A 12,375-nucleotide genomic window follows, 5' to 3' on the forward strand; every position below is an offset into this window, starting at 1 on the left:
TAATGGTTCGAAATTATTAAAATACCTCAATTTTGGAATATTATTTCTTAACTCTAAATTAAAAAAAAAAAAAAATACTAAAAAGCTGTTTTAAAAAGAAAAGGGCAAATCAATTTGTATACGGAGGAGGCCCGGAACCCTGTAGAGTGTTCTCCGGTCAGCCATGGCCGCTCGCATCCCAAGAACATTGCTTTCATCCTCATCATCGCTAATCACCCTGGTAAAAAAATCAACGGCTGATAATTCTGTTACCTACGCCCATTGCGTTTCCCGACCCCGGTGGAACTCCTCTTCTTCTTCTTCGTCAAAGCCTGACAAGAAGATAACGAATCGCCTGTCCACTGTTATAGACGCAGTCAATGATCGCAAGCTTCCTCCCGAACTCCGTGGCCAACGCAATTCAGTCAGGTATCTATCTCTTTCATATAGATGAATGATTTTTCAGTTAGTATACCGAGGGTATTGTTCGGTTCCTAGCTATGGCGTCTAGTTGTTGCTCTTGTAATATTGGATTCATTTATGGTTACTTGAGCTATGAGAGAGTGATATTCAACCTTAGAGCTTTCTGTTTTAGGACCCAATAATTGAAATTCAGCTTTTCTTAAGGTAAGGTAAAGTTTCAGAACTTCCTGGATAGAGCTCAAGGAAGGTGCTGTAAAATTGGCCTGCAAGCCAAATGTTGTCTCACTTTCTATAAGAAAATGCAACGGAAAGTCTATCCAACATCCTATTCTTTGATCAATCTCTATTAATGATCCACCAGATTGTTGCTTTTATATACAATGCTTGCTTTTATAATAATAATAACGTTATTGTAATGAAAATTGAATCATAATCCGTTCTGATTGAGATTCTTTATTTATTTATTTTATATTGTTGAGGTAAGATTTCCTGAGGTGTCAGAAGATTAGAGGAGTCCTTGGTTTTAAAGGTGACAAATTTTGTTCCATTAATCTGTTCTTGTTGATGGTTAGCGTGTTAATTGTTCTTCTGGGAGACGAGTTAATCCAATTGTTATAGTTCTCTCTAATGTAGTTTTATAATCCCTGGACTTTTTTTGGAGATATTGGATTTGATTTGCCAGTTGCTCAAATTGACTGTTCTCAGATTTATAAGTCACGTCCTTATGTTCTAGCATCCTGATTGTCACTTAATTCTAGTAATATGTGTCTGAAGTAATCAAAATGGTAGTTAAATTTGCACCAAAACATTTTGGGATCAGAAATTGATGGTTGTTTATGTTCTTAATGTTCTCTGGTTTTCATTTGGTGGTCAGGTCAGAAACTGATATTATAAATGTTGTTGAGCAAAGAATATGGCATTCCATGGAAGAAGGTCAATTCGAGAACTTACCAGGAAAAGGCAAACCCCTGAACCTTAACACTAATCCTCATGCTGATCCAGCTGAAGACACTTTATACAGAATCCTCTCAAAAAATGGATGTGCGCCAGAGTGGGTTGAACTCAACAAAGAGATAAGGACGAAAGTGTCTGAATGGCGTGTTTCTTTGAAGAAAGCATGGACAAATAAATGCAGTGGGGATCACTCCAAATGGACTGAAAAAACTGAGGTTTTAAAAATGCAGATGGCTGATATAAATGACAAGGTGAGCCTTTTTGCTATAGTTTATAATTGTCTGTTGCATTCTCTTTTAAGTTCAAGTTTCTAATTGCCGATATCAGATCTTCCCAAGTGAAGGGCTTAATTGTTTAAGCTGTGATGCCTTAAAAACTCTTAAAATACTTAATGCCTAAAACTTTAGATTTTGTTGTGCTTCTGTGCTGTGATTCTGAGAAATGTTGAAAAGTTTAGCTGCAGTGTTGTTGTCTATATATAATATATGCTGTTGTTCATATGTGATCTATCTAACCATGTAATTCTTTTTGTTTGATTTAAACATGAACTGAATGCGGGGATCACAGATTTTCCGCTACAATCTCATTGTTCCTTTCGGCCGGCAGATGTTTGGATTGAAGTGGGAAAAGGAGCTGGATCGTTTAAACGAATGATTCTCCCTCTCTTTTTCCCCCCCCCCTAGAACTGTAATATGTATTTGGTCAGTGTTACTACATAATATAATCCAGCGGCTGCTTTCGAAATGCAGTTGAAGTATTATTTGGCACTTTGTGCTCACTTTGGCTAGATTAATACATATTATTAATGATTTGATGTTGGTGTTCCTGAGGGGAGTTCTTGCACACAAGATTGAACTGTCTAACAGACTTGTATCTAGTTGAAATTTTCAAATTTAGAGTGGTTTCTCAAACGGTGAATCAGTGTTGTTAAATGCGATAAAAAGCAAGAGGCGTGGTGAAGCGCCTGCACAGAGGCGACGCTTCAGTCCACAAAGGCGTCAGGAAAGAGGCGCCAGAGGCGATACTTCACCGAAGCAAATCTTTTTCTTTTTCTTTTTAAATAATGCTTTTAAACAACAAAGAAAAATTCTAGTCTCTCTCCATGTCTTTCAGAACAGCAGTTAACACTTGGGCAGCAACTAAAATATAAATTTCTTTTTTTTTTTCTTCAAATACCAGCAATTAAGTATATCTCTCCTCCTTTCTCTCTTCTTCTTCTCCTCTCTTCTCGCCCTACTGTATCTTCTCTTTTCCTTTTTTTTATTTCCTTCTCTTTCTCATCCTCTCTTCTCTCTTCTGGCACAGTAGAAGTAGATCCTCTTCTTCCTTTCTTTTTTTTTCTTTTTTCTTTAAAAATTCTCTTACAAATAATATATTTATTTTATTTGAACATATAATTTTTCCTTTAAATATGAATATTCATTGAAGTATAGATATATATATTTATGGTTCATCCTACACACAGTAAGTCTACTTCCTAATAGCTCAAAAAAATTGATAAGGTTTTATGGTAATACACCGACTGTTAGTAAAATGCAGTGGATTATTTTACATTCATTGCGGTAGTATTATTAAGATTCAATGGTTATGGTTCGTTCGTGCATTTATCTTTCGACAAAAGAAAAAAATAAAAAAAGAAAGAAAATATATGATTAATGATACACAAATATCTCATAAAGTGTAGTGTCTTGCAAGAATATAGATACACAAGCAAGCAACATCTTCTCTGAGCATTCGCGTCCTGCACCCAAACTCTTAGTCACCCGGTTGTTGTTTTAGCCGCAAGATGGATAAGCGATCTTCTGTAGTGTGTTGTGCGGAGTTTTTTGTACTTTTGCACAAAAGATGCAAGTTCTATCTCCCTGTCAAGAAGTTGTCTGTGCAGTGTTTCAGATTCCTCTTCTGTCTTATTAATTCCTTCTGCAATTGAGAGGCACAATATTCAGATAACCTTTCAAAATGATACGTTTCCTATATCATCTTATCATATCATAACTCATAAGCCTGAACCTTGAAGATAGATAGATTTTATTATTTACCTTGAAGCCTTTGGAGAAGGGATGCAGGGGAGCGGGAGCACAATATCTCTTCTTTCTGTCTTTCCAGTTCATTTAATTTCTCCTGGGCAGCAGCCAACTCAGTAGTCCGTATTATTCTGCACTGTGGGTATAAAAAGAGAAGGGGAAATTTTGAATTTTAAATTCTGTTCAAGACATGGCCAAATAAAAGAGAAAAGGAGACATAAAAATGGAGATCTCACCTGGTTCCTAAGTTCCAATATGCGCGGCTCCTTGTCCAAGTTCTCCCCTATTCATCACAAGCAACAGTTCAACACTTTTCTCTCTATTTCTAGCTCAAAAAACTAAAATAAAAAAAGGAACATCATAAGTGATAAATGCATATATATTAATATAAAAAGGACCTACTAGCCAGTTGAAGAGTTTCTTTGTGAAGCTCGTCTCTTATCTGATAAAAGAAGCAACAGGAGACGTCACAAATTTGCAAAACCAAATTTCAGAATCAACAGTCAAATGATTTTTTTTAATAAAAAAAAAAGAAAAGAAGAAGAAGTCGAAGAAGAAAACTTCTGCTTCCCCCACAGTGCAATTAAAATTGAAAACAAAGTTTTTTTTTATATTGCGCAACTAACATTGCACTTACTTTCTGCATATCACAGTCGCACAGCACAGGAAAATGCAATTGCAAGAAAAATCATACAAAGAAACAGAAATCAAAAGGTTTATATATGTGTATGCATGCAGGCATGAGTATGTACGCCGCATTTGCGCAAGGGGCATGTCAGAATATATAATCTTTATTTTTCCTCTTTCTACCAACTGCTGAAGACTTTTACTGAAGAGAATGCAAATCTCATGGGAAAAGTGGGTTAGTAAATATCAACCCCGCATTTAACAACTGCAATCCAATCTTCACTTGCTGAATCCTATTCAGCCCAAAGAAAAGAAAGCATGATTTGAAGTTCCAAGTCCCTGCTTTTAGACACAATCTTTTTGATTGATCATGGAAAAATCAGGATGGTACAACCTAATTTCATAACAAAGATTTCATAACAAAGGAAAACATCCTAGAATATCAGAATTTGCAATTTCAATGCAATTCAGATGTATTTTTTTAATTATCACAAAGGCATAGCTGAAGAGAAATTCTTTGAACTAAACCTTCCAAATGACAAGAACATGCAACAAAAACGTTTCTTGATTTGCAAAGGTGAAAAAGGAAAAGGAGGAAAATTGCAACTTACATTGATTTGAATTTTAACCTGATCAACTGAAAGTAAAAATTGATGGTATGCATTCTTGTCTGACAACAGCTTCCGAAGCTCATCAATACTAGAAATATATTAAAGAAAACAAGCAATTAGAAAAAGACATAAAAACACATTATCTTAAAAGTGCCTAGTGCCTTTTTGTTTTAGAAAAAAAAACGATTCCCTTCTCATAGAAACTATAAAGATAAATTATCTATTTTGAACAACAGGATTTGGACCTAAGACCCAAAAATTGATGATGCGGAACAACCTGCCTTGGTATAAAACCCAGAACATAGATCACAAAGTTAAAACTAGAATTGGATAAAAGAACCAGTATCCTGATTGCAATTGTAGATAAGTTAATAAAGATCTTTGCTTTAGATAAAAAAAAAAAAAAAAAAAAAAAAAAAAAAAAAAATCAAAGCCAATTTTAACACATACCTCCCTAATATTACTTAAACACACATCCAAAGTTTACATGGTAACAAAAAACACCACATGCAATGAAGAAACAGCTCAATTGCATCTCAGACCTTAGGTCCATGTATGATATCACAATGTAATTGACTTCACTCCCTCATTCTTCAAAACCTCAAAATTATTAATTATCTTCTGCCAATATTGGGTATCTTCATAGTCGCAGTCAGCAAGAATATTTACAATGTAATTACAGGCACATTGGACGCTAAGATCAGAATTACAAAATGGCACATAGTGCCTATCTCTTGACACATGTCTTCCTGCTTTCTTCATGTCAATTTCCATGCATGTCTGAGTTTTTCACACCCAAGAAGCTAGTAAAAGATTTAAATAGAATGCCAAAATATTGCACTTTCTCAAGTTACTACCAGATATCAAGTATGGATAAATAATGAACAATACAATAACAATATCAGTCTGTGCATCACGCAACTCACCTTTTATCCTTCAAAAGGGTAATAACACTAGTTGCTTCAGCAGGTGACACGTGTGAAGGAGACAGTGGATGATATGTAGGTTGTTGCATACCATAGCTACTACCAGAAGAGCTGCTACTTGGTGTCCCAGGGCGGGAGGAATTAGGGGAGCTCACTACAGATGGAGGGTACCAAGATTGTGAAGGAGCATCTTGTGGATGTGGCTGGGCTTGTTGCTCCTGAGAACCCCTATATACAAATACAGTCTAAACATAGGTGCCAAAACATACAACTTACACAAAAAGAGGAGGACTAAAAACAGAAGGGATTGAAATGAAAAGAAATTGCAATGATTATGCACACAGATTTACGTCTCAACCTCAATACTTCTCTTTTTAAACATAACAATTTTATGTTTTGGGGGGAGGAAAAAACAAAAGAAAAGAAAAACAACAACTGAATACAATTGCATATGGGCATTTGGACATAAGAGGTTGTACAAGAAATCTAGGATAAAGGAGAAACAAAACCACCATTATAGGAAGCATGAAATACCTGGTTAAATAGATTTTCAATATATAGGAAACAGAATAAAGTATAAGAATCTATATATGTCTGACCAGTTACATTATAATTCAGCACAAACCATTTTTCACCATGCTAGAAAGGTACAATCTTACAGCATGTAATATTAAAATCAGACAATACAATCTGAGCTAAGACTTGCAATACTCAGTGCTGTAACACATGCTAATTATGTCAAACTTCATCATTTTTTGCCTTCGAAGTGTATATTGAAAGAGCAATGCATTAGCATCCCAATATTTTTCCTATAATGACACACTCCACAAACCATCTTCAAATTCTACATTAAAAGGACGCAAAAAATAAGCCAATTGAAACCATCCAAAGGTATGTTAAAATCATCGATCAATCCAATCCATCAAAGAAATTCACAATTCAGCAAATAAATTGATTTTAAAAAAAAGCATCTCATCAGCTAAACAACCAATTAATCAAAATAAAAATCCGACAGAAATAATTAAAGTAAAGCGCAAGAAGAACAGAAAGCAAATACCAGAAGTTGAACATTAGATTGAAAGGAGTTGTCGATCGGTCGATTAACCAATCAATACAAGTAATCTAACCTTTCATGTTCAAAGGAAACGAGAGTCATAAAAAATTTAAAAAAAAAAAAAAAACACTAAGCAAATGAAATGAAGGTTGAAGCAGAAAAAGGAGAGGCTCCCGCTGCGCTGCGTTTTGGCGCGGTTGTTCTTGTGGGCTTTTGAAGTTAATTGGGCGTTTCTCAATCTAGCCCAATAGCTCTACTTGCTTTTAGTGAGGGTGGAACACCGGCAGATTTTGGATTAAAATTGATGGTTTCATTTGAGATTTAGAGTATTAAAATAAACTTGCAATTTCTTTTAATTTAGGTTTTGATTTTAATTTACTTTCAGTTCTAATTAAATCTAATAGTTAAAATTATTTATATATACATATATATTTTTTTTAAAAAATGTAATTTTGACTTGAAATCAAATAAACTAAATGCATTTAGTTTAGTTTCAAATCAAAATAATGTTAATCAATTTTATTTTAACGGATTAATTCAATTTTATATTAAATTAAATTAGTTTGAAAAATGACAATTTATAAATGCAAAAGTAAGGTTTAAAAAATTGTTATTATAAAAAATATTATCTCAAATTTATTGATTACAAATTATTAGAAGTATAAACCCTAAAATACTTAAATAATTTCTTTAAACTTATTTTTCTAACAACCATTAAAAGTGTATTTTACCTATTTACATTATTTAATTCATCTTTATTATAAACGATATTGAAAATTTTCCTTTCAATAAAAAAATAAATAATTTATTAAATTCTTATGATATGTTACTAATAGACTTTAAATTATTGATGTTCGAGTATTTTACAAAATTATAAAATTTTAGGTTCGACTCTAATGATTGTTGGATTTTTCACACTTGGAGCAAGGTTAGACCTTAATGAGAAATACAGGTCTAAAACACATTAGGCCTTTCTTGAAGTAAACCAACTCACATTGCGCGTCTCAGACCAGTCGGAAAAATCAGACTGGATAAATCTCACACACGGGTCCTTTCGAAGGAAGTCCAACTTGGTGATATGACCAGAGGAAGAAAAGCATGTCCGGTCACTTCATAGTCCTGCTCGCATGTACTCCGAGAGAATTAAATGGCCGCCTAGCATGAAGAAGGGCTTTGACACATCCATACATACGAACCTGAGTAACAGAGATTAGTAGCGCTGTAGCAGAAAGGCGAACCTGAGTAACAGAGATTAGTAGCGCTGTAGCAGAAAGGCGGTTAGACATGACTAGCGTAGGAAAGAAAAAGAAATAAAGAAGAATAACGTCTTACTCTCTATCTAAACTTACACAATTACTATAAACCACATATCAGAATATTATACCCCTAAATATAATTAATCATATATAAAAATTATCATGTTATGTTATTTTTAGAAATAATAAAACTTTTGGGGAAAAATAACATTAATATGTAACCTCCCATTTGATCTCTTACTCACTTGCAACTTGATCACTTCTAAGATCTTACTTGTGCAAATTTCAAATGGAAGGCATTGGCCCTTCTTCATCCTTTTTGCAATCACTGTCACTATTACTAGTTGTTTAGTTTATAAATTAATCTTAATTATGTGTATAATTAACCATTTTGATATCTTAAGTATTTCATACAACTGGTGGGGCATTAACATATTAAATTAAGAAATATCTCATATCAATATGTCTCAAAGAATAATGAAACAGCCCTTGGAGAAGGTTAAGTTGGTTGAGGCTAATGTTGACATTATTGGCTACCTATGTAAGGTAGCCTATTGATGCAAGCATCTCAACCACTCTAAAAACTTTGTAGTTTCCAATATATGATATTCATTTTCCTTAGCTAATTACTAATCTTACTTAACCACAAATTTAATTTAAAGGGCCTACTAGCTTTTGATTGCTAAGAAAATGTAAACAAATTAAGTAAATAAAAAAAATTATAATAATGGGTGTTGAAGCAATTGCTAGATACCCACTTTTCTAAATTTTATTTTTAAATTGAAAACCCTAATTAACAATGAAATAACAAGTCATTTTGTAATGCTATTGTTTTGGGCATTGGCTTAATTGTGGACAGATAAGCATGTTTAGGGATTAGGGAGCTTTCGGATTCCTTATCATGTGAGCTGCTTGCTAGACACTATTTGTTAATAAGAGACTTTGCTTAACAAGTGTCAATATATTGACATTTCTGACTTTCATAACTAGTAGATTTTAATTAACTCATTAATATTAAAATCCTTCAGAAAATTAAAAAATTTTACGTTGAAACTCAAATCATAATCCATGGAAATTCAAAAAAAAGAATTGGAGGAGATAAGTTCTACTTCATGAGGGAATCCTCATGGATTTAAATAAGGTCAAATTGCATTTTGGAGCTCATATATTATAAAATAATTACTGATTATTGAATTATTAATTAAAATTTGAAATTTGAACTTTTTTATGCACAATCTATGAGGACCTCTAATTGCTCCTGTACCTATACTCCCCGCCTAAATATAGATTTTGGCTTTGCCAATTGCTGTAGAGAAATGAAGGGGTCCCTTCATTTGAGCATTTAGTGTTGTCATACATAATAAGAAAAAAAAAGAATGCTAATGGATTAATAAAATCTAACTCTTTTCTTCAATGAATAATAATAATATCTTTTAAAATATAAATTTAAATTGATCGAATTAATAAATTTTAAATATTGAATTTTGAAAAAATATCAACTCGAACAGCAAATTTGTATTACCCTCATTCAAGGTAGGGCTGGCTTTCAATAAGACCACATGCCCCTTTCTTTCACAAACAGACACAGTGATGCAGATCGCTACGACCTTTGCGATTGCATTTGGACAAGGAAATTTAGTTTAGGATTAATCATGATGCAAAAGGACCACATCACCCCATTTTAATCACTTGCAAAGAAATTAATAATTTACAGTATAATTTGTTCTCAGCTTATAAACTTCTTACACTTATTGTAGGCAATCAATTCCCCAAATCTGGGATGAGGCTTGCCCATATGGGTTGTATCCAAGAAAAGGTAAAGGGCTAAGCTTATGTGAAAAGTTACAAGATTTTTTGTTGTTTCAGTACAGAGCTTTTGCTATGTGAAACTCTTTCCACGTACAAATCAAGGGTTTTTTTTTTTTTTTTTCCTTTTTTGAGGAGCCCATATTATTTACAAAATTAATTTAAAATTTACTATTTACACTTATTGTCTATATATTTTGAGAGATTAATGTCTTATATTTTAAAAATATGATAATATTATACAATTAATCGATTAAATATCTAAATTATAGTGTTTAATTAGTAATTTTTAAAATACATGAATAAAATTACAAACTTTTGTAAAGTATAATCAAAGAATAGTGTCCTCTTTTTGGGGACATCTCATTCTGAATAAGATAATTAAGGACAAAATTGAAGAGTTATAGTGTTGCATCAAACTGATGGGTGAACCACCCTTAATCAATAGCACCTTATTTTTTTAATTTTAATTTTTTTTTAATAATTCTTAATACAGAGAAAGTGGTCCATAGCGAGAGAGAGCACCGACAATTAATTCTTAGCTAGAGAATTAATTTTCTATTTTATCAGAAAAATATTAAATTTTTTGTTGATTAATTTTTATGAGTATTTTAAATATAAAAAATTTTTAAAAAATAATTTTTATAAAGATATTTTCCGTTAAATAAATTAAGAGACTCTAACAAAAAATTTAATTACAGATTTATAATGAAGAAGTTACATACTTTCCCTTGCAGTTTCCACCACTCCAAGAATATTCACAGGAAGCACACCACATTCTATATGCAGCAGAAGAAACCTAAATTGAACAGAATATGGGTTGGCATCAATGCGTTTTCCATCCAACCAAACACGTATTATAAATCTCCAGAAAAGGTACTTGATATTCCATGAGAATGCCTGAATGATTTCCCTCTTTTTCTCTCCTTTTTTTCTTTTTCTTTTGAAGAAAAAAAATTCCATCAGTTTCAAATTATCGGCCGTTCAGTCCATACCTGTTTCTTTTTTTTTTTTCTTTTTTTGGGCTGATTTGGTTTCTTTATTTCACGGGAAAAATGCATTTTCTGAAACCCATAAAAATCTATAAACAATTAGGTATTCTTTTGTCTCACATGTCTCAAAGCCTTTCTCTTTGTCTGCAATATGTTGTTCCATAACTTCGTTTTAAAAAAGTAGCCCTATCTTTAACAGTCCTTCCATTCCATATCTTTTGGGATCTCTATCTATTATGTCTCTATTTCAAATATTTTTATATAGGTTTAATAAAATAAAAATTACCAAATAAAAACAATAACCACTGGTATTTTTTAAAATAAATATTTAATTTAATAATTTATTTATTATTTTGCTATTGATTTGTTATCTCATGTCTGATATGGAATGTATTGTTTAACTTTTCTAAACGAAGAGTAACCCTTTTCAATAATGTGGGAAATTGGCCTTCTCTTGGACTAATAATTTCGTATATTTATTTTTAAAGAGTTATGAAAATGAAAAAGAAATAATAAATTTTTAGACTATTCCTATTGTGTCCGTCGTTTATAAAATCATAATATTATTTAATTTATTTGGTTATTAAAAAATAAAAAATATTAATATAATCATTATGTTGATTTTAGAGTTTAAATTCTTAAATTTTTCATTATTACATTACTCAATTTCTTTTACATTCATTAATATTAAATTTTTCATTTTTAGTGAGTAATGAACATTATTGCGTTAATTAATTTATAGATGGTGTGATTTGAAATTGAAAGATGAAGATAGTGAAAGTTTATGTATAGGACCAATGTCGTCCCTTTCTTTTGTTATATGGAAAGGGAGGTGATAACTGATCACTTTCCAGGAAAATGCTGGAACCCACCAAACAGAATATGATGCCGCCAACACTTTATAATTTTATTTTATTAACTTAAACACAGCTAGACTCTGCCTTTTTCTTTTTGCTTAATGTTAATTAATTTAGAGTCACTTAATTACTTCATCTTTTGTTTAATTCTAATTAAGTTTAATTTTTAAGTTTCGAAGAGAAAATTAATATTCACAGGAAGGTTAATCTAATTTTAGACATTCACTTAAAAATTAAAATTAATTTTTTATGAACATTAATTAGTACTTTTTTTAAAAGGAAAGTACATGTCCATTTTATTTTCTATGGAAAATTTTAATTAATAAATAAAAAAAATTCAATTTCGAACTATGAACTCTAGACAATTTATGTTGCTTAACATAAGAACTTAAGTTTATTGGTGAAAACATCAAAACGATTTTATTTAACAATATTGATAGCTAGAAAATTTAGGGTTAGAATCATAAAATTTTTTATTTTTAATATAAATTAAATTTCAGAATGAAATTGTGTGGACATGAGTTGTCTAAAATTTCAAGTTTAATGGTTTTCATACGACATGTTTAAAAAATTTAAACTTATAGATATTTAAATTTTTATATTGAGAAAATTTTCAAATTATCAATTTAATATTTTTACAATTTTTTTTTCAGTGTGCTCTCGGTTATTGATTCTACAAAATTCCCATATTTAGCGTATATTTTAAAGATAAATTATAAGGGGAATTTCATATATGAGTTTTAAAATTATAATATTATTAAATATAAAATAAATTATTTATTAATTAAATATATTATTATATAATAAAATTAAATTCACTTTATAATAATTTTTATTATTAAATAATTATTTTAATAATATTAAGA

General features: G+C 31.2%; 2 protein-coding genes across 2 annotated transcripts; one reads left to right on the top strand and one right to left on the bottom strand.

Moving 5' to 3' along the window:
• Positions 1-94: 94 nt before the first annotated feature.
• On the top strand, positions 95-2,182 carry LOC110620306 (dnaJ homolog subfamily C member 28). The gene is made up of 3 exons (XM_021763993.2): positions 95-408; positions 1,277-1,607; positions 1,924-2,182. Exons 1-3 carry the CDS (start codon positions 164-166, stop codon positions 2,008-2,010), a joined length of 663 nt encoding a protein of 220 aa, XP_021619685.1. The 5' UTR covers positions 95-163; the 3' UTR covers positions 2,011-2,182.
• An 802-nt stretch (positions 2,183-2,984) lies between these two features.
• On the bottom strand, positions 2,985-6,746 carry LOC110620105 (vacuolar protein-sorting-associated protein 37 homolog 1). The gene is made up of 7 exons (XM_021763686.2): positions 6,602-6,746; positions 5,545-5,772; positions 4,619-4,706; positions 3,783-3,822; positions 3,617-3,663; positions 3,396-3,516; positions 2,985-3,276 (listed from the first exon to the last, which is right to left on the bottom strand). The coding sequence occupies exons 1-7, from the start codon at positions 6,613-6,615 to the stop codon at positions 3,116-3,118; spliced, it is 699 nt and encodes a 232-aa protein (XP_021619378.1). The 5' UTR covers positions 6,616-6,746; the 3' UTR covers positions 2,985-3,115.
• Positions 6,747-12,375: the final 5,629 nt, after the last annotated feature.

The sequence above is a fragment of the Manihot esculenta genome, chromosome 8, assembly GCF_001659605.2.
Source record: "Manihot esculenta cultivar AM560-2 chromosome 8, M.esculenta_v8, whole genome shotgun sequence".
Taxonomy (NCBI): domain Eukaryota; kingdom Viridiplantae; phylum Streptophyta; class Magnoliopsida; order Malpighiales; family Euphorbiaceae; genus Manihot; species Manihot esculenta.

Excerpts from the sequence above, each read along its gene's own strand:
- LOC110620306 (XM_021763993.2), top strand. The coding sequence starts at position 164 with ATGGCCGCTCGCATCCCAAGAACATTGCTTTCATCCTCATCATCGCTA. Across the intron at positions 409-1,276 it reads GGCCAACGCAATTCAGTCAG|GTCAGAAACTGATATTATAA; the intron begins GTATCTATCTCT and ends TTTGGTGGTCAG. Across the intron at positions 1,608-1,923 it reads TGGCTGATATAAATGACAAG|ATTTTCCGCTACAATCTCAT; the intron begins GTGAGCCTTTTT and ends CGGGGATCACAG.
- LOC110620105 (XM_021763686.2), bottom strand. Across the intron at positions 4,707-5,544 it reads ACCCTTTTGAAGGATAAAAG|TATTGATGAGCTTCGGAAGC; the intron begins GTGAGTTGCGTG and ends ATATATTTCTAG. Across the intron at positions 3,823-4,618 it reads AGGTTAAAATTCAAATCAAT|ATAAGAGACGAGCTTCACAA; the intron begins GTAAGTTGCAAT and ends TTCTTTTATCAG.